Source organism: Antechinus flavipes, chromosome 4, assembly GCF_016432865.1.
Source record: "Antechinus flavipes isolate AdamAnt ecotype Samford, QLD, Australia chromosome 4, AdamAnt_v2, whole genome shotgun sequence".
Taxonomy (NCBI): domain Eukaryota; kingdom Metazoa; phylum Chordata; class Mammalia; order Dasyuromorphia; family Dasyuridae; genus Antechinus; species Antechinus flavipes.
In genome coordinates, this window is record NC_067401.1 from 363,883,660 (window position 1) to 363,906,805 (window position 23,146).

Below are 23,146 nucleotides of genomic sequence, written 5' to 3' on the forward strand. Positions count from 1 at the left end.
ACAGTAGTTAGCCTCAAGTGCTTGGCAGTCCTGACCTCAGTGCATTGACTTAATAGTTTCAGCCCTCTACAATAGTCCAGAGGCTTTTTCTCATTCTTCATCCTTCTTGATCTTTCTGACCACCCTTTTTTCTTTTCTTGATCTTCCTCTTTAGGACATTACTCTGTTTTGATTCTTCTCTTGCCTATTTGATTAATCCTTGACAGGTTCCTTTGCTGGATTTTCATCCAGATGCAGTTCTAAAAATTATGATCCCATGAATCTTATGATCCTAAGCCTTTTTTTCCTTCTGACTTTCATTCCTGATTAAGGTGCTCACTCACCTTAAGTGTCCAATAAGGTTCTTAATCTCATTAAGTCCCATAGACTCAGTTATGTATCTCTATACTAATGTTTCACACATCTGCTTATCTAGCCCTAACTTTTCTACTGACCTCTCACCTCATATCTCCATCTGACTATTAGATACTCAAACTGTGTGTGTATGTGTGTGTGTGTCTTAAACTTGTATCCCAAAGTGACCTGATATTTTCTCAAAAACTGTGCACTTTCAAATTTTTTTTATTAATGTTGAGAGACAGTACCAGTTATTCAGTCACACAACCTAGGTATGTCCTTGTTTCCTATCAATCAACTCTCCACCTCCATTCAGTCTGTTTCTAATACATGTCAGTCTCACCCTTTCCACATCTCTTGATCCTGTCCGCTCCTTTCTTATGCTGCTACGGTCCTAATGCAGATCCTCCTCTCCTCATATGTAGACTGTTGAAGTAGCCTGAGGGTGGGTCTGCTTGCCTCAAATCTCTCCCTCGCCAATCCATCCTCAATTCAAATGTTCAAGTGACTTTCGTTAAATACTCCCTATCATTTCCCAACCAAATACCAAATCCAGAATTATTTGGGATTCAAAGTCCTCCATGATCCCACTCTCCCTCTTACACATGCATTGTCTAGTCTTCCCACCCTTTGTATCCATCTCCCATATACTTTTCAATCCAGTGACACTGGCCTCTTTGCTAGTTTATGAAAAAACATTCCGTCTCTTGACTCCAGGCATTTTCACTTGATGTGCTCTTTGTCTGAAATGCTCTCCCTTCTCATATTCACTTCCTGATTTCCCTTACTTCCTTTAAATCTCACCTAAAATCCCACTTTCTACAGAAAGCTTTTCCCAGTCCCTCTTAATTCTAGTACTTTACCTCTATTGATTATTTCCTATTCTTTCTTTTTTAGCTTGTATGTTCAAAATTGTTTTCATTTTGTCTTCCTCATCAGATCATGAGCTCTGCAAACATAAGAATTGTCCTTTCTCTTTCTTTTTATCTCCTGTTCTTAGCACAGTATTTGGGATATAGTAGATGCTTTAAAATGCTTATTGATATTTCATTGTATGTGAATAACAGCAGTCATTTCAATGATGTCATTTTATTAAGTAAATGTCTTTCCTTTGAACTAAATATGTAACATATTAGTTGGGGCTCAGAAGTATAGTTTTAAGGGTGTCTTGAACCTCGTGAAACCGTTCAAAGGAGAAACCATACTTCTATTATCAGGAATTTCCCCTGATATAGCACTATAGTTCAGGGAGAGACTAGCAAGCAAATTTCTTCTTCCAGTGCAGATCAATAGCTGGTTTGCAACTTAGGATCTCAGAAAGTTTCTTTGAGAAACTGAATCATTAAATGACTTGCCCTGAATAACCAGAATGTGTTAGAGGTTAGGCTTGCAATCAAGTCCTCCTTACACCCAAAGCCATCTTAGTACAATGCATTCAGGATAGTACAATAGAAAGAGATCTGGCTCTAGAAGCTAAGGACTGAGATTCAAATCAATCCCACCTCTGATATTTACTACCTTTCTAATCTTGGACAGGTCATTTAACCTCTCTATTTTTCAGTTTCCTTATCTTTAAAATGAGAGATAAAACTAGATTATTATAAGGTCTCTTGCTTTTTATAAAAATTATGATCCCATGAATTTTATGATCCTAAGCCTTTTTTTTCTTCTGACTTTCATTCTTGATTAAGGAAAACATTTTAAGTCAAGTATTTTTCTTATAGTCTTATACCAAGAATTCCAGGAATTGAATATGATTATCCTTAACCATTCCTCTTACACATGGACATCCCTTCTAATTATGGCCCCATTTCCAAATATCAACAAAGTGAAACCAGGTTTCTGTTTCCATTATTCCTCACTTGGACAATAGGAGGGACAAAGCCTTGCCTTGCAAATTTTTCTAAGCAAAATTTCAGGAACAGAACATCAAGAGAGATATTGAAAGCCTGGCACTAGGAAAGGTTATGATTTGCCTTGAGGCAAATAACCAGCTTGAATCCATGATCCAAATATTGGATTTTTAATTGCAACAATTTTAATATAGTTAGCAGACCTGCTAATATTAGATCATCCTACCTTGATACATAGCACAATACTCATTTAAGTCCATTTCCTTTGCAGAAATATTGGCTGACTGAGTTCCAGAAACTAAAATCACTCATCTGCAAGGCCTGCATGAAGAACAACCGAGCCCTTCAAAGCCGACAGCGAGGGAATGAATTCATTAGAGGTTGATGTTCTTGGATATTAGCTCTGCCACTGAAATAAATGTTTAAGGAATTAATACAAAAACTCTTAATTCCCTCAGGTGTGAAAGAAAATAGTAGTGAAAGGTTGATAAATTAAAGGAAAGGTCTGAAATAAAATTGTAGGTCTCTAACTAGTGTTCTGGGATTAAGTTCTGGTCCTAAAGTAAAGCATGTTCAGAAAGGAACCACTCATTTCCCATTAATCATAAATTTTTAAAATAACATTCTAAGAAAGTCCTTTATGCCAATAGAAAGCCTTCTATTATGCCAGTAATTACAACAACTCATCTTTCTCTTTTTGCAAATAGAATAAACTTCTCACAAATCCTACTTCCCTGGCCACTTTGAGAATTTAAGAATAGCCTGTCTTTAGGGGCAGGTAGGTGGTGTGATAGAATCAGGAAGACCTAAATTCAAATTTGGCCTCACACACTTGACCCTTCCTAGTTGTGTGATTCTGAGCAAATCACTTAACCCTCATTGCCTCACACACCCCCACTCCAAAAGGAAAGAATGTCCAGTCCCCAGAGATCAATAAAAAAAACTTGGTAATTGGTGAAGGGAACTCAAAACAAGGAAAGGAAAGCTTACTTAATTACATATCTTTTCTTTTTCATTATCAAGACTATTAGATTCTTCTTAAGTTTTCTTCTACTGCTAATGGGCTATCCAGAAATAGGAGTTTTCAGTACATAGCTCTCAAAGTGGTACTTGGTCCACTAATAGTCACATTTTTATATGGCACAAGTACATAATTACTTTCCACATTTGTATTATTGGAAAACCATTTTGTTCTACTTGTTAAGTTAAAGGCACATAATATAAGAGAAATAGAAATGAAAAGAATTCTTTTATTTTATTCTCAGTGAGTGAGGAAAGCCTTGGTTATCTGTCAGGAGATGAATGGAATACAAATAAATTAACTCTTATAAGTGTAAATGATTACTTTTTTGTCTTCATCTCTACTATACTCAAAAATATTTATTTTTAAAATATCCTTTTAGTTCGACACCATGTTACATACTGTATCACTTAATCAGGAGTTGTTTCAATAATTTATAATTAGATTGCTTAGAGTTATGTTGAAATGAACCCCCTTGTCTTCTTGGGTTGCTTTTCTTTGTTACCTTATCATGTTACAGTAGTTTTTAAAGCTAGAGAAGATGTGTGTGTGTGTGTGTGTGTGTGTAAATCAATGAAGAGCATAACCAAAGCATTTAGTATGTTGGGATAAATAGAAATAATGGGACCAGACAATTATCAAATGATAAGCATAATAAAGAGTTTTTCCTAAGTTTAAAATTTTTGTAAAGGCACTAATATCCTTTAGAACAAGAGTACCCAAATTTTTGGAAGCAAGATAGTACTATGCACTCTGACTTGAGGCCTACAATGGAAGGAAGTCATTTGGTACTACTAATAAAAAAGGCCTACCATTGGAGGCATGAGGAAGGGGGATGGTGGAGATTAACTGCTAACTTAAGTGGTTATCATATTAAATGTAATGTTTTCTGGCCACCCTCTCCACTTCAGTAAAAATTTGAGCTTTGAAGGGAGGGGAGGGAGGAGGAAGGGAATGGAGAGAATGTGCTTCCAGGGATCACAATTATGATATCTGTAATCAACTAATTGATAATGGTAGGGCTCCCCTACTTTTCAATGATCTTAAGAATCAAACTTCATCATATAACCAGAAAATACTTTATCAAGCTATGTTATACATGCTATATAGTTTTGAACATAGCATTAATAAATGTTAATATAATAAATCTATGTCCTTATAGAGTCTGAAAGCAGAAGATGGGACTCCAATTTCCAAAGATCACATCAGCCTCGTTTTTCATCTTTATGTCATAATCCCAACCAATGGAGAGGTCCTCGGCCTTACTCAACTAGATTTGAAACTGATCCTTCAGGTAAAGAATAAATTAATAAAATGGCATCAATATGCTTACAATCGATATATATCTAATTTATATTCTTAAGTATAGCAGATACACAGATAAATTCCATATTTTTGGACTTTTCATAGTTTATTAATTTTTATCACTCTGCCAAGCATAATTTCCCATTTCAGTATAATTTTGTATTTAAACAACAGAAAACTATTTTAATAATCATATACAATACATAGTCCTTTTAACTCAATCCTAATAAAATACAGCAAACTAATAACACTATTCTGAGTTTTTCCGTGACTTGGCTTAATACTGTGTAAAAGCGTTACAATGTAATCTGGGAAATAAAAACAAGTCTCTTACATCTTACATCTGTAATACAGATGATATCTGTTTTTAATGTAGATGTTAAGCTAACTTGGGTACACAGTAATTTGCACTTTAAATACATGGAGAACCTCACATCTACATTTTAAACCTAAATTTGAAACAGTTGTTGACAGTCTAACTCTATAGACTTTCAAATTACTCCAAATTTATAATTTTATACTTTTGAATAGTAGTGCTGTGCAAACACCTCATTATTTTAAGTCTTAAATGATGATTTAGTTTTTTACATTATGACCTTAAAAACTTGTAAATGTTTCAGAAATTGTTAATGTAACGCTTAACTAAAACCAAGTGCAGTTTTCGTTTTGAACGTGGGTCATGCAAAGCATTCTAAATATTCCATTATTAAAAGTAGGAAAGAGAAAAACTGCAAAGATTTGGATTTAAAGTTATTTTAGAGAATCACTTGAGCTAGTTTAACTTTCAGAGGCTTGCCAGATAAAGCGACTATCTATCCAGCATAGCTTTCAGAGGGTTTAATTCACTGTGCTTAGTTTCATTCCATCATCTTCAGTAAATGCTGATACAGTATGAATATAAGTATGATTTCTCCTTTATCAAGTAACAACAGTCCATCATTCAATAAACATTTATTATCAACTTTTGCTGAGCTCCGTATTAAACATCAAGTATATCAAGGCAAAAGTGAAATTAGATCATCTTTAGAACTGAAACTGAAGGAAAAGATTTTCTTTAATTTAAATACATTATTAAATTATTTTAATTCACTCAGTATGATAGTTTAGTAGCTGAGTACTAGACAGAATAGATAGGTAAATTTGTCCCCTACACTAAAAGCAAATAGGAAAGATCATTTTTTCTGGAATATTGTATAATTGGAAGACATGACATTTTTTGATATAATTTCCATCAATAAAGTTTATTTTTTGTTTTAATAAAAGTAAGATATAGCATATGTATATCTAAAATATATTTTTATTTTAGATTAGAGGCAGGTAAGTTGCCTGGGATAGAGTGTTAGACTTGGAATCAGAAAAACCTAAATTCAAATCCTGCTCAGATACTTACTAGCCATGTGACCCTAGGCAAGTTACTTAAACTCTCTCTCAGCCTCATTTTCCTGATTTATAATTACAGATTACATTAAGTATTATTATTCTATTATCTACCCTATAAGGTTGTTGTGAAGATCAAATGAGATATCTGTAAAGCATGTTGTAAACAGTAAAGTGGGGCAGTTAGGTGGCTCAGTGAATAGAATGCCAAGCTTAGAGTAAGGAAAACTCATCTTTCTGAATTCCAATCTGGCCTTAGACTTCTTACTAACTCTGTGACTCTGGACAAGTCACTTAACCCTGTTTGCCTCAGTTTCTCATCCGTCAGATGAACTGGAGAAGGAAATGGTAAACTAATATCCTTGCTAAGAAAACTCCAAATGGAATCACAGAGAGTCAGACATAACTGAAAAGACTACCCCCCCCCAAAAAAAAGGCAGTTAGCTACTACACAAATGTTAGCTATTAGTTGTTAAAAATATGTCTTATTCCTTTAGCACCTAGCATCATACTTTGCAATAAATTTGTCAGATTGGCTTGAATCTTTTGGTGAATTGCTCTTTCAATATGTAGAGACATTGATAATATCTGATATAAGCAGGAAAGACTTCCTTTAGGAGAGTACTCCTGAACTGATTCTTCAAGGAAGCTAGGAATCTTAAGAGATAGAGATGAATGTGCAAAGAGAAAGAATATGAAATAAATCTGGAAAGTAGAGAGGAGCCAGATTGTAAAGAATTTTAAATACGAAAACAATGGTTCTATTTTTTTTACCCTAGTAAAGAGCCAGTGAAGATCTTTTAGTAATATCATCAGACTAGCATCTTGGCAATATTAAATTTGATTTCTGTGGGAAAGAACAGAGAGACCAATTAAAAGACTATTGCAGTAGTCCAAGTAAGAGGTGACTTAGAGTGTCAACTATAAAATCTTATAGAGGAGATTGGTGGGGAAGTGCAAACAGGATCATCTCAATGAATAATAGAGGTAAAAATGCAAATTTACAGGAAACTTAGCAAAAGATTAGTTAAGCTAAATTACACCAAAAGAATATAGGGATGAAGTTGCATGGGAAACAATAAACAGGTAGAAAATGGAAAAAATTGTTCAAGGTTAATGTAAGAAACTGTTTTTCCCATCATTGATGATAGAGCCATTACCCCAAAGTTCAAATATCAAAATCCCCACTTTATTGCCTGAAAAAGAACTTGTGGCACTGAAGAAAATCAAGAAGGGGAAAAGTGTTGGGACTAAACTTAAGTAGAGTATACGTTTAATCTGTAGGCAACACAATTTGGGGGTCATGGAGAGATTGACTCTCAAAATATCCATAAGAAAAGAGGATAAAAACAAATGTTTAGAAAAAAGGATATTATTATCAAAAATAAATGAGATAATATTGGTAGCCATCAACCACTGATACTCTGTAGGGACATAGAATAAGAATTCTCCCATCCTTACAAAATCTTTATGAGGGTATTCTATACACATGTCAAGGACATCATTAGCAAAGGTATGAAAGCAATATTCTACAGCAGATTCTATCTTTAAAATTACCCAATCAACTGAACAGTACAGAAAATATAAGATTTCCCTTAGGGATAATGTTCTTTAACTATCAAAAGACTTGTGATTCCACAGAACAAAATGTCACTTTAAAGCTTTTCTTCCAACAGATGTCTTCCATTTATATGTTAAAATTATCACAGGTTACCTAAAAGATACAAGATATGATGTCAGCCTCCTGATTATAAGTATCAAAGCATAAAACAGGAAGAACTATACTCACCAAAGATGTTTGCCATAGTTATGATGGATTCCCAGCTCAGAAGTAATTATCTGTAGAGACAGTGAGATCCTCCAGATGTTCCTGTTTGTGGTCATTGACCCATGCCCCAGAACATTGCAAAACTTCCTCAATAAGGTAAATTTTCACTTGAGAGAAAGCCTGACATATTAGATTGAGGACCATCCTTCAAATAACCACTGCCTGAGTCTGAGTAATTTATTTAGTTTCCCAACACCTCTGGCAACTTTCTGAGGTCATAAGTTAAAGAGAAGTTTCTAATCCACATTGATGTAGTTTTTCCTCACAATCACAAATTCAGTTTCCACCCAAATTTTTTTTTCTCCCCCAAAATCATTCAGCCTAATTATCTGAGTGTTGGAGAGGAGTGAGGGAGAAGGGAAATCAAGCATATAGAGATATTTATTACTCAAATCATGATATACAGTTGGATAGACAGTCCGTCCATGCATTCATTGTTAAGGTACTGCAAATAGAAGTGAACTAGATCTAGAATTGAATAGAAGAAAGAGAGCAGACTGGATTGCTCTTGGGAAATCATACCATGCTTTTAATGATTCTACGCTTCTCCCTGAAACAAAAGCCTATCTCTCTAACACTAGCATTCTTTGATGGAGATAAAGAGTGTGCTTTAGATTACAGAATACTACCTTTGCAAAATCTTAAAGAGGAGAGATGAAATGTTGTATAAGGGGAATGTCTTTTAGTTTGACTTGAAAAGTAGTACATAAAGGAAAGGAAGCATGGAAGTTAAATTGGAGAGGATTTTTAAAACCAGGCTAAAAATGGCATGTTTATCTTAACGGTTTATTAAAAATCACTAAATATTTCTGAGTAAGGTGTGCCATGGTAAGGCTTGTGTTTCTTCAAGAATAATTTGGCATCTGTACTAAGAATAGATTGGGAAGGGGGGGGAAACTATCAAAGCAGAGAGCATTTATAAATCTAATGTACTAGCTTAAATGAGAATTTATGAGTACTTGAACCTAGGGTGGAGACTTGGTAAGTGAAAAGAAGGGAACAGATGTGAGATGTGGAAGAACAGTCAAGGAGATGTGGGAACTGTTTTGATATGGGTAGTAATGAAGGACAAGGAGTTAAGAATGATTTTAAGGTTGAGAACGTTTGTTACTTAAAAGGGTGGTTTCCTAAACTGGGGGGAAAAATGGAAATTTGGAGGAAGAATGAACTTGAGGAGAAGTGTTAATGAGCTCCATTTTGGATATGCAGATATCCATATACCTCTGTAGCATCCAAGTAGACATACCCAGCAGTTATTATACAAGTTAAGTCATGTAGATAAGTAGTATCAAACTCAAATAGAAACAGATCCTTGTTGACCACATATTGAATTAGAAAATCACAAATTATCAGAGTTTGACATCTCTTATATAAATGACCTAGGGCTTCATTGTAGCCAGTCTTATCTCTATCCCTAAGATTCATTGTTCAGTCCATCAACATGTAGTAACAAAACTTAAAGTAGTATGTAACGATTGGCTTTCAACAATTTAGGGATGAATAATACCCTATCTGTTCAGTTTTCTAGAGAAGAAAAGAGTGAGACTGCCATCTTGTTATCTTGCTACAGGAATAATTTGCTCAATTTGTATGAAATTAGGAACTTATAAAAAGAAAAAAGCCATTTTTCATTATTTTTATTTTTGCTAAATTTTGCAGTTCAAATGTTAAGTGCCTATTTATATACAAGATATTCTGTTAAGTATTATAAAAGATCATCATAAGTTACTTATAGGGGATGATCAAATGTATATTTACATAAATACACATACATGTAAATGTATATTTCTATGTGTATATGTATATATGTGTGTGTAACATATACATATACACATAAAAGTATTTTTTAAAATTCTTGGTCTTGTAGGTAATATGGGACTTTAGATTAATCTACAGTGCTCTACCAGAGTTGGTTAAGATTATGACCTTTATTTTACCTAGTGCATGCTAAGCTTGCAATATCTTCCCAATAATTTCTTCTTTCCCTTAAAAAAATGTTAGTTATTGATATGTTTTATTTTGACACAACAGATACTAGCCAGCAAATAATCAGAACATACAGTATGTTCCTGAGAACAGTTAAGGAGAATCACCCAATAGGGTGATTACAGACAGGAGTACATCACTTACCAATGTATTTGTGAATATTAAATTTACTACTTATTAAGAGAAAATTATGGAGTCAGGAAAGCCCAGGTTCACATCCTGTCTCTGACATATACTGACTGTGTGACGAAGGGAAAGTCATTTAACCTCAGAGGCAGTTTTGCTCCATAGTTAAAAATGCTGCTTGAAGTCAGAAATTCAAATCCTGCCTATTTGACTAGGTGATTATGGGCAAATCATTGACTGGATTTTCTGAGCTTCAATTTCTCCATCTGTCAAAATGAGTATAATAATAGTACCTGTTTCATAGAGTTGTTGTGAGACTCAAATGAAAAATTTATGTGAATTGCTTTTCCAACTTTAAAATGCCACATAAATGTGAATTTATTGTTGTCTTAGTCTCCCAAACAGCTGACACAATTGCTAATCTGCACCATTGGAGAAAGTCTCCTTATCCAGAATTCTGTACACTAATGAAGTCAGAAATGAAAGGAAGAAAGGGAGGGAGGGATGGACAGGCAGATAGACAGACGGATTGATGGAAGAAAGAAGGGAGAAGGGAGTCAAAGAAGGGAGAGAGGAAGGAGACAGGGCAAGAAGAAAAAGTATTACAGAGAAAGGAAAGAATTTGTGCTTTAATTTTAATCATTTGTTAACAACACTTCTTTCATTTGATCTCACTTGTTTTGGTTCTTTATTATTGCTTTTATTTCCAGTAATTTCTTAATTAATTGCATATGTTTATAATTATAAATTATCACACATTTCTTATATATATTGTTCATATTCAGTAGAGTCTTCTAGAAAACTCTCTAAATGGTGATCCCATTCAGAAATAGAAAACCATTAGTTTGAGTCTCTGTTCAGTCATTTTAAGTTGAGAAAGAAGTACTTAGGTGTGTGGTTATTGCAGAAACCCAGTTTGTAGGCAGTCAGCATTTCAGAAGAATAGCTATTGAATTCAGTCTGATTCACTGGTGATTGTTGGAGGATTTAAAAAAAAAAATTTAAAGAGTGCGTGCATATTAATTAGATCTAGTTAATGAAGTATAAAACAAAGGAAATAATATCACTATTTGTGAATCCATTGTATTCACCTTGTTATCAAATATTTATTGCTCCCTTAGTGGGAAGGTGGTTCTTTCATGGAAATGCAGAAATTTAATTCAAATAATCAACAGAGTATTCTGTTTTTCACTTCTAGAAATTTAAGAAAGAATTGAAAAGTTGAACTCTTGGAGAAAGGAAGAAAAGGAAAGGAAAGGAAAAGTGTCATTGAATAATCTCCCTCTCATTCTTAACTCCTGAAAATTTTGTTGTATTTTCAGAAGATTATTTTTTACCCATCAGTTATGAGTCTTTGCCTTTCCTAAGTCTTGCTACACCATATTACAAGTTTGAGTTTTTAAAATGTCAAGAGGGATAACTGAATTCTGAGAAACATTTGTCAGATCTGGACTTCAGTGCCAATAGGGCTTAGGTGCTTTGGCTGTGGGCAGGAGGGGGGCAAGTGTTGTCTAAGGTGCTCCTCTTGTTGCTTAGGAACAATAAAACATGAATGACCTCAGGAGCTAGCATCCAAGGACTTGGCTGAAATATAACAGTAATGCTTTGAATTTTAAAGAAATCTGCTTTTACCATGTTGGTGGAAGAGTAACAGTCTTAATACAAAAGAATATCCCTGGGATAGTAGTGCAGATTAAAGTACAAGGCTGGAATATGTAGCATTTTTTGAGATCTTCAAAGTTGAAAGCAAAGATTAAGTTATAAAATATTAGGTTAGTATAGTTCCAAAGAGTTTAGAAATACAGAAATATCTATAAACTTTGTGTGAGGAATGGCAGGGAACATTCTATTTATATTTTCACACTGGTTGTAAAAATAAAAATTCATTTTTCCTGTATTTGCTTTCTCAATTCAGATAACTTGTATGAGGTACATATTATATGGAATATTTTACCAGGATTGAGCAACGAATATTTTGTTTGAGAAATTTTCTTCTCTATTTTCAGCTTTTGTGAGGAAAGTCTTTTTTGAAAACTAGTTACAATATCATTTTCTGTTTAATTTGTCCACCTCAGTTCTCCTGTACCTTCTTTCTCAGCAACATTTCATAGAATTCACAGTGAAAAAAGGAAAGCAGCACCAGATTCTAGGCTGATATCTATATTCCTAGAACCGTGTTAGAAGTGGAATTTGTTTGTGCCAACAAAAGAACTAGCCTGTCCTCCAAAATCAACATTGTGGGGTAAAAATAGTTCCCCTTTGATGGCCAGCCCTCCAAGGCTCTGAATTTTCTCATCCCTTTATTGGTAAGGGTTAAGCCTGCTCCCTTTGGCTGGGTAGGAGGAATTAAACATGAAAATCACAGGCCATGGATGGTCTTTCCTGGCCAAGGGGACCATTCCTGTGTAAATGGTGGCTATCTTCCATTGTTAAGCAAGGCGTGGCAAAAAACTTTCTCCCTGTAAACAATGGTAACCACCGAGGTGTGAACTCCATCATCCCCATTAACCTCTGGGAGGTGTTAAACATCAAAGCCTACTTAGAACTTTTTAAATGCTAACGGGTGGTCAAAGAACAAAACTACAGCTGAAGTGAGAAATGCTTAACCTTTTCCCTGCTGTTAGATACCTTTGCATTGGCCAGCTGGTGATAAATGATCTGTAAGATCCCACACATGGTAACTACCAATTCACCAATCTTCCTGTGGATTTTCATGTCTCTATTAATACTTTAGAACATAGAAGGGACATGCAGACATGTTTGTAGATCTTGATTAGCCATGGTAATAGGGGATTGATATAGTATAACTGAAATTAATAAATCACTTGGAAACTCTATTGAGCCTATTATTATTATTATTATTATTATTATTATTATTATTATTGAATTCTGTAACCTTTTGCTAGAAATGCTAACAAGTAGCATTTTGCTGGATTTAAGTTTCCCTCCTCCAGTACAACCCCTCGTGGAGGTGTGATCTAACAGTGAGATCAGCCAAAAGATTGTAACCCAGGAAGAAAGTATGTTGGATCACTACCTCTTGAATTAATATGTGCCCTTTAAGACTTGCTTACATATTAAATTTTAACTTTCATTAAATTCCTCCCCTCATATATCACATTGTGTTATAGAAGTTGACCCGGGTTTTCAAAGTTTTTTGTAAGCTCTACTAAAATAGAAATCCTTTGACTTAGGTCCCTTGACTATAGAGCTGTGTATCTACTATGAAATGGATTATTAGCATAACCAGGCTTGGAGAAAATCATTAGAAATTCACTGCTTTTTTTTTTTTTAAGTTCATCTTTTTTGTACACATCATGGTGTACTTTGTAGATTAATGTTCTTACACCAGAATTCTCCTCCAAATACTCCCTATCAAGAAAGCAAAAGGTGATTGAATTATAGGAATGGAAAGAAGGAATACTGTAGGGACTGTGGAAAGCCAAGCATTGTTTTTCCCCCGTTGGCAAAATTTCTACCTGAAAGCCATCTGCATCTAAATTTTCAGTTCCAAAAGTCATTGGCAGCAATAAATGTCTAGATATAATGCAGATGGTTAGGATTGGTGTTAACAGGAACAATTTTGTCTGTTTCCCAAAGGGAAAAGCTTCAGCTCTACTCTTTTTTACCAACAGTTCTACCTCTCTTAATTAATTGCTTCCCACTTTATAGAGCATAGGATAATGGGAGGGTGGGAAGAAGAGGAGAGAATAATAACAGGGACAGGTGGCAACAACTGAAAGGAGAATAAAGTACTGCTCTCCAGATACATGTTTTTGGTAAATATTCAGTTATATGCTATTTTTTCTAATTGAATTATTTTGAGTGTTGAATTATACGGTATGGGTTTTATTTTTGTGTATGTCTCTTAGGTAGAGGATATAGGTCAGAAGATCAAAGTCAGAAGAAAAGAAGATTCCAATACACTCCCAGGTAAATGAACATCCATCTACTTTCAGACTGTTAAAATAAATTTTTAAGTATTACTCTATGCCAAAATGAAATAATGCTCGCTTAAACTCTGGGGCTCATTTTCCTCATATATAAAATAAGGGATCTCTAAGGTCATTTTCATCTTAACGCTATAATTTTATGACTTTTTTGTTTCATCTTTTAGAGCAAAGCCTTACAGACATTTAAGTATCATGATTTAACAACATATATAAGTATAAATTGGATAATGATTTTGATTTTACTCCAAAGAAAAAGCTAGTTGGGATGTGAGGTCGGGAGTCAAAAAGTAACTGACCCTATCAGTCACTTCAGAATAAAAATGAAAATAATTTGTTCTTTATCATTTGCAGGTCTAATGAGCCAATATTTGCTAATTGCTTTGAGATCTTTAAATGAAAGAGCTAGGCAGATATCTAGTAGTGATATTTGTTTTAGTATTTTCTTTTTTCCTTCCTAGGATTTTTGTTGACTATATGAACTATGTTACATGGGATTCATTTAAAGCCTGCATAAATTTTAAATATTCTTCCTTCAACCTATTTATAGTATTAATTTTAAATTGTTTCACGCAGGCTTTAACAATACTATATATTAAAATCTTGCCAAAAAGTTGAAGTAACTTGAGGAGCAGTAATATCACTAGGACAGTGTATAATCACTTTACCACTGAAACCTGCCAGCCCATAATTACAATAGTAACATTGCCACAAACCTTCAGAGGAAAGAAAGAGAAATGTGATATAATTTCACTTAGTGAGAATGGGTCAGTAAGTTAATTAAACCCACTCCCTTGTGGTATTTAGTTATATAGAAAAAAGAAGCCTAGGGTAGCTGCAAATTATAAATTAACCTGTGGTATTGACAGTCCTTTAGTATATATTTCTTTGAAAATATCTCTTTAGAAAAGGTCTCTTTAGAAAGGAAATAGATACTATTCACTATATGATGCTACTTAGAATTTTTATTTATTTTTAATATTTAGTATTCCTTGATGTTTTTGCATGGGACAAAAATGTTTTGTTTAGAGCTTTAAAAAGTATGAATCAACAAGTCTCAGGAAAGCATTCTTAAATTCAGTGACTAATTCTAGTAAAGGAGTTTTGAATTGCAAGTTTGTTATTACCATGGTGTTAAAAAAAAATAAATAAAAAGATGTAAAAGCAATTTAGAGCGTTAGGTAGATTTTCTAATCTGGTAGTTTAGAACATAAAATCCACATTACATTACATACTAGCTTCCGCTATGTTTTGCACTTTATCATTGTACCAGTCTGTTACTGCTTATAAATTAATTCAAAACAGTGCTTTTGCACCCATTAATAAATTTAAATGTTCGCTTTAAATTGTTCCAATAACACCTTGAAACTTCTCCTGGAATGTATTCTCAACATAATACATGATGACTCAGATTTATTTAGCAAATATAATGACTGGGCTGGGAGTCGTGAATACTTGGGTGCAAGTACTTCCTCTAACATATTTAACTGTGAAACCATGGGGAAGTTACTTAATTTCTCAGTGCCTCAGATCACTCTTAGAGTGCACTGCAGGTAGTTGTCTGCTTATCTGCATTAATAGAGAAACTTTACACACTGGCAGTTTCCTATCCTAATGAATTTGGACCCTCCCTACTATCCTCCCCTCCCAAAAAAATAGTGCTTCACAAACACTAGGACTAGAAAAAAGATTAAACAAAAAAATTTATCTGGCTTTCTCCATCTAAGAACTGATTGCTATGAAATATTTACTCTGAGTTATCCCTGCTGGGATTTAATTGGGGGGGGGGGGGGAGAGGGGTTGTTGCTCATTTTATTTTTTATACACCAAGAATGGATGGTGTGGTGGTGTTATTGAGTGAGAAACACAGGCAAAAATAGAAGTTTATTTCTGTGATGTCGGGCATGAAGTACTTCAGAATGGTAAAGATTTGCTAAAGAAGCTGTTGAGACATAGTAGTAAAGATCCTAATTTATAAAACTATTAGAAAATAAAGACGATGTAGCAGGAAAAAAGAAGAGCAACCTACTCTGCACCCTCACCACCCACTCCACACATACACACCCATACTTCCTCCAAATAGAACTAGAAAACATACCAGACAGAATCTTAATTGGAAAATCCAAGAAAAACATCAGTGAGTTATTTTCCTAGCCCAAATCCAAATTGATTAAGTGTCTGGACTCTGGGAACAAGGCCTAGCCTGGACTGTGTCACATGGAGCATTCCAGAGCAGAAACAGGTTCTCTATGCAACAGAGCAAGAAGAGGTCTCATATTCAGCCTGGAGAGGCCTCAATATATGTAAAATATTAGACCAGGTACCAATTATTGTTTACTACCCAGTCTCAAGTTCCAGATCCAGGGCAGATTTAAGAGAAGACCTGGATTAAGTTTGCTATTCCAGAATTAAGAGTGATTATAGGCCTTAGGCTGTGTATCCATCAAGGAGCACTCAGAAACAAGTTGAGAAATAAGCAACATCTTATGTGGCTGAGAGCTCAAGAACAGAATGAAGTCTCACTTCCAGCTTCTAGATTACTCGGAAGGTTGCAGAAAAATTATCAAGGCAAGAATCCCAGATCCAAGGGAAGCCTAGTACTGTTCTTATCACTGAACCAACAGAGTATTCCGGCTGGCTGATAATAACTGAATTCAGCAGCCATCTCCTGGAACTCCACCCAGCCGCAAACCTACAGGCTTTTTGCTAGGTTCAAACCTAAGTTATGAACAGGACAAGGAACTTGTAAAGTTCAGATGGGGGAGAAAGGGGTAAAGAAGGCAGCAATCAGACTTTGCCCTGGATGGGACCAGTTTGGGAACACTGAAAGCTTGAGAGTCCCCAACCTGAGATATCTTTAATGTACTGGAACAATACAATACTCAGTACCCCCAAGAAAGCAGGGAATAGATCAGCCCAGACATCCCCACCAAAAGTATGCGGAGTCCAGTCCTAAGACCAAGTCTGGAATTAGGAATTAGGCTAAAAGAACAAGCAAAAAAAAAAAAAAAACCAATTACCATAAAAACATATTAAGATAACAGGGGCACTCAGGATATCTACAAGCAAGATCTCAACGTAAAATATAGCTTAGGCAAAAATTCAGTCAGAATTCATGGGAGAAATGATTCTTTGGCTTTCATGGTGAGTGAATAGAACCAGGAAAAAATAACAAGAAGATCGTAAAGAAGATCAACATTGAAAAACTTAATTCTGATCAAAACAACATCTATAAGAGATCTATGATGAAGTATGTTACCCACTCTTCACAAAGCAATCATAAACTTAAGTTGCAGGAAGAAGTAAAGATTTTCAGCCATTGCCACTGTGTGGATTTGTTTGACCATGCCTTTTTGTTACAAGGATTTGTCTGTTTTGATTGGTGGTAGATTTTAGAAGGAAGAATGAAAATAGAAGAGAGATTAAAATTAATAAATGATGCCCACAAAAGGTACTATTCTGTTTAAACTTTTTTAATGCACTAAAAAAAAGTTGAAAAAGAAGCATAGACTGGTAATACAACTTTAAGACGAACACATTGCTGGGAAAGAATCTTAGCAACAGATTTCTCTGATTAAGGCTGCATTTCTCAAATGTGTAGGAACTGAGCCAAATTTGTAAGAATAAGAGCCATTCCCCAACATAAATGATAGGAAAAAGCAGTGTTCAAAAAAAATCAAAATGATCAAATCATATTAAAAAATGCTCTAAATCACTAAAACCTAGAGAAATGCAAATTACGACTCTACCAACTCACAACCATTCAATTGGCTAATAGGACAGTAAAGGAAACTGATAAATATTAGTGAAGATGTAGGAAAATAGATGTTCTCTTGTGAACTAGTCCAGCCATTCCTGAAAGCAATTGGAACTATACCCAGAAAGCTATTTATTGTGCATATCCTTTGACACAGCTATATTGCTACTAGGTCTATACTCCAAAGAGAAGGAAAAGAACATATATATATATATTTAAAGCAGCTCTTTTTGTGATGAAGATTTGGAATCTGAGAGTATGATTATCAGTAAGGTAATGGCTAAAACAAATTATGGTTATAAATTAATGGAATACAATTGTGCTACAAGAAATGATGAAGGAAAAGTATTCAGAAAAATCTATAAAAAGATATATGAACTGATACAAAATGAAGTGAGCAGAACCAGGAGAACAATTGATACATTAACAGAAATATTATAAAAATAATAAACTGAGAAAGATTTAGTAACTCTGATCAACATAATGCCAAAATTCTCATGATGAATATGCTATCCACCCCCAGATAGAGAACTGATGGTCTCAAAGTACAGATTGAGGCAGGTTTTGATGTGGGTTTTTTTCTCCCTCTTTCTTTTTTTGGTGATGGCTAATGTAGAAATTCGGTTTGCATGATTTCATATTTGTAATGGGTTTTGTATTTCTTGCCTTCTCAGTGGGTGGGAAAGGGAGAGAATCTGAAACTAAAAATAAAATAAATTTGAATTTAAAAAGAAAGTAGTTTGTTGAATTTATTATAGGCTTTAAAAAGAAAACATACCATGGAATGGAGGTTCATGCTTTTATATGTAATACTTTTGTATATGGAAATATTCAAAGGTGTTTTTTTTGCATTCATTAAGTTTAGAATTTTTAAAGATAATAATCTTTTATCCTTTTCATTGAAAACATTTCAGAGCCACAATATTAAATCCAAAAAGGTCTAAACAGGGGAAGGAAGAAGTAGAATATTGATTTGAAAAATAATAATAACAATAAGTATAATAATAATAATAATACAGGCCTAAAAGTTAGATGACCAGATAGATAATCTCAGTTCTGCCTTTCATGAGTTTTGTGAACTTGGATAAGTTAAATTAACTTCTCAGGGCCTGTTTCCTCACCGGTTAAGTGGGGGAAATGAGATAAATTATGAGGGAAAATGATTTCTAAGGTTCCCTCAGCTCTAATACACAGAGTTTTCTGAGTTGCTTGACAGTTTGAAAGACTCAAAGTTTTTGTCCTTCAGCTTTGACTTATGAAGAAATGTTCCTTTTCCTTATAGAAAAGAAGTTCCCTTCCAGTTGTTTTTAGCTTTAAAAATAAACCCATTTGTGTTTCTGCATTTAATAAACCCAAGTATGTATAGCTTCAGGCTTCAGCTTGTATTCAAATCCCATCTTTCATTTCTAAAACAGAATATTCCCCAGATATTCTAATACCTTTGTATTTCCAAAGTATGAAATATCCTGATTATATACTTCCTGTAGTTTCTTTTCTTAAGAATATTTGCATATCTAATTACTTTCATATGGGTCATATAAATCCTATGGAAATCATAAGTTTTAGAACTTGATCATTTTCCCTTACATTTCTGATCAGTCTGTTATAAATGCCTCAGTTGCCTACATTCTTGTTTACTGTAAGTTTGAAATTTCCAATACTTCCATAAATATATTTGTTGGAATTTCCATTTATATGTTGTTGATATGGACTTAATATTTTATGCTCTTGAAAAATGCCACCATATTAATTTCTTTGAATTTTAATCATAGTTTCTGAGCGCTATGTTGTAAATAATATTGTGTGGTCAACACATAACTGTTGTAATTTCTCCACAATTCAAGTGCTTCATGCTCTTTATTAACTGGTTAGGAAAGTAGGTATTCTCATTAGTCAGAGAGAAAGAGCATGGGAAAGTAGAAAAAGCATTGGATTTGGAGTCTCTAAGCATAAGCTTTTGCTCTAGCTTTGCATTTACCTTGATTTGTGATCTCCTTGAGCAGCTCACTAATCTCAGAGATAAGGATGTTGGGCATAATCTCTGAGGTACCTTCTGACTTTTAATTTTTCAGTTATTCAATTGGTTTGTGATTTCATCAGTGTATTTCTCCCATCAGGGTATACCCCATGATGATACAGATTGCAACCCATATATGTCCACCCATCCTAGTGACCCTTGGTCATGTCTTCTCATAAGTACACCGTTGCAAATCCACCTGACATCACCAGGAGACCACTGTATCTCTGTTAGGTATTCCTTTCTCTCACCCATCTGAAGCAAGCCCATCTCCTTTTTTCAAGCCTTCATTCCTTTGATGACATTCTTTTCACTGCTTTTACTTCAAAATTCCTTATTTATATATTATAATCTGCTTATGCCCACTATATATATGCCTCTCTTAAGATCCTCAATGTGTAGAACTAATTGGATTATCATGTATACCACACATTTGAAAATTTTCAAATGGGATTAAAACATACTTTCCACTAAAATTATGTTGAATATAAGATGATATTTCCTTTGGTAAATTAAAAGGTACTCAGATTCATCGCATAACTTTGAAAGAAAGTTCAAAACCTGATCAACATAGTGACTTTTTTTAAAAGAACAAATTGTATATAACAAATTCGCAAGTTCATATACAATCCTCTTTTTCTTTGTATATTGCAGTATTTGTATTTGTTGGTCATCATCAAAGTTCATGATAAAAAGACAATTTAATTCTTAAAAGGATCATTAAAAATATGAAGGTGAAGCCGTCACTTAACTCACTTTGTCCATCTTCCTCTCTTTCCCCTCCCCCTGAATTTCAATTTCTTTCTTTAGAAAATGGTCCTTATTATAAGCATCTAAACTGTCTGATCTCTTGGCTGTCAAGTTTTGACCATATTCTTCAACACACAACACACACACACACACACAAGCCTTCACATTAATTCTTTGGTTTATTGTAGTATATCTTATTTCATATCGATTGTTTATGTTCTAGGTGGCCCAGATGATACTGTGATGCTGCTGAGATGGAGCAGAGACTTTTTACAAATGAAGAAAACATTTTAAAATTTGAAAACTGGTTGAAGAGAAATATACCTATTTAATTCTGTCTATAAACCAAATCTAAAAATATACATAGTTAGGAAAGATGGTGTTCTTAAAAATATCATTATATTTTGTGTAATGTCTTCTCTATTCTAATTTCTTGGCCATTGCTGTTAAGTAAAAGTGCACAAAAATAGCTTCTTTTTTTTCCAGCAAGATGTAACAAAAATTGAAAAGAAGTTGCTAATTTATATATTTGGATATGGAGTGAGATTTCAATGTAAATTTCACATTAAAAGCTGCTTTCCTCCTGTGTCATTTCTGTATAGTGAAACATCTGGAGAGATTTGAGTTTAGCCACTGCTTCCTCTGTAGTGCTAGAGCAAAAAGATAATTCCAAATGTTCCTTACCACCTTCAGAAGTTTATAACAATATGGAAATGATCTGTGATTTACGACCAAGTATGACTTAGTAAGTTCTGGGGAACTGCTTGAAGTGAATGAGATAAAGTAACTTCCTAGGATCACTAGCTACTAAGTGTCAGAGCCAGAATTTAAAACTACATCCACCTGGATCCTAGCCAAATCTTCTCCATCTTCTATGTTGCCGAGAAGAGTCTGAAAACAATAATAGAAATTTATCTGGAAAATATGTGAACTCTAAAGTCAAGTGTAAATGGCATTAAAAACTTGAGTAAAAAGTGAGATTAGTAAAGAATTATTTGTAAGTGTGATACTGAAATCATCTGTCAATCATGCCTACTACATGCCCAGAATTGTACTATATGTCACAGGAGATAGAGTTAAAGTATGAGACATGGCTTCTGCCCTCAGGAAGCATAGAGTTTGATTGAAGGGAAGGAATCTAATACTAATAAAACAGCAATTAGGGTGAATATATATAATTAAGTACTATGTTATTTGGAATTTATTTTGTGTCAATAGGAGTTCCAAGAAGGAAGGATCATTGTAAACTGGAGTAGTCATGGAAAGTATTCTCATATAAGGAAGAAATTTTCACTTTTTATGGTGATTTTTTTTTTGAGACAACTGCTTATTACCAGAGGAACTTCCTTTTTGAAGGAAAAATTAAAAGGAATAAAAAGGAGTGGGAGGAAAAAAATAAGGATAGGAAATAAGGGGGAAAAAAGAGGGAAGGAAAAAAAAAAGAAATCTGTAATATATCGGGTATTCCCTGGTAACATCTATGTTGAAAGTTCTCCCATTGGCCTAGAAATTATATCTTTACGTGACTAAGGACTTTAAAATTATAGTCCCATATAAATACAATTAAAAATAAATAACCTTTATAATTTACAATACTCTGTGCAAATTGTATATTTTTTAATTAGGCTGCAATAAGCTCTTTCCTGCTATTTCAATTCTTAAGCAGCCCTACATATGATCATAGATTTAGAAATAAAGAGGCATTTAAAAGGCCATTGTGTTCTATATTACAGATGACGAATGACAGTGTTATTTTTTGTCTGATACTTTTTGTTTTATTAATCTCAATATTTTTTTTTACAAAGTAACTGCAAGAAAACCTTTTTAAAGTACTGAGAAATACAGATTAAAGGGTTCTTTACTTTGACAGAACCTATGATAATCCTAACTAATGATAAAATATACTTTGTCTCTCTATATAGAGTGATGCCAGAAATGATTGTCATTCCGTTTTATTTAATTATTTGTGGTATGTCAGGAAATTATTTGTGTAAAAACAGTCATCAATAAAACTTCTTTCAAATAATGTATTATCAAAACTTTTTATCTTTCCTGAGATGACTTCCCTATGGAATTTTAGTCTACAGACCCGCCCCCCTCACCCCCATCCACCCTTTCTCTGATAAACTTTGAAGTTTCCAAAATTTTGTGTGTTTGACTATGCCCAACTTTCCATTCAATTATTAAGGTGAAATGACCACATCTGTACAAAGTGCCAATCATTTCCATCCAAGAAACAGCAGTCCTTCATTTGGGGGGTTGGAGAGATCAGGGGTAGAAGAGCAGCTTCCCTCCTTAGTTCTCCACCTTTTGAAGGATGAAAAAATCATTAAGTGGAATTTTTAAAAATCTCTGCTGCTCAATTTTGTGAAGAAGGAAATCTAAAACATATCTAAATCTTTGAAATATCTCTGTTTACTACTATATCATCCTTCCATGCCAGGATTCTGGTTTCTTATCTTTGATCTCGTTCTTTCCCCCATGCTTCACCCTTCTAGTTACTAAATGTCTTCAAATGAATATAAGTTTTTAATATAGAATATTGCTCCCCACCTTTTACTAAATTCAGTTATATAGTGCTGTCACAAGTCTTAATGTCAGAGCTTTAGGACAAATTCCCGGTTTTCCTAACCTAGTTATGTATTAGACTCTGTTATGATAGTTAAGACTCTGTATCCAGAGCACTTTCAGGGTTTTAATAACATAGAAACAACTGTTTTTAATAGCAGCCTCAGTTGCATAATAATAGCAGCTAGCATTCATATAGAGTTTTAAGTAGTTGATATGTATCTCAATTGATCATCCCAATGATCCTGAAAGGCAGGTGCTATTATTATCCC

General features: G+C 34.0%; 1 protein-coding gene across 2 annotated transcripts in view; it reads left to right on the forward strand.

Annotated features, from left to right (window-relative positions):
* FAM120B (family with sequence similarity 120B) overlaps positions 1 to 22,332 on the forward strand; it is a 109,386-nt gene extending 87,054 nt beyond the window's left edge. For both annotated transcript variants that reach the window (XM_051998192.1, XM_051998193.1), the window contains 4 exons: positions 2,461 to 2,569; positions 4,373 to 4,504; positions 13,705 to 13,765; positions 20,530 to 22,332. In XM_051998192.1, the coding sequence (XP_051854152.1) occupies positions 2,461 to 2,569; positions 4,373 to 4,504; positions 13,705 to 13,765; positions 20,530 to 20,542 (315 nt within the window). In that variant the 3' untranslated portion in view covers positions 20,543 to 22,332. The remainder of the gene's footprint in view (positions 1 to 2,460; positions 2,570 to 4,372; positions 4,505 to 13,704; positions 13,766 to 20,529) is intronic.
* The last annotated feature ends 814 nt before the right edge of the window (positions 22,333 to 23,146 follow it).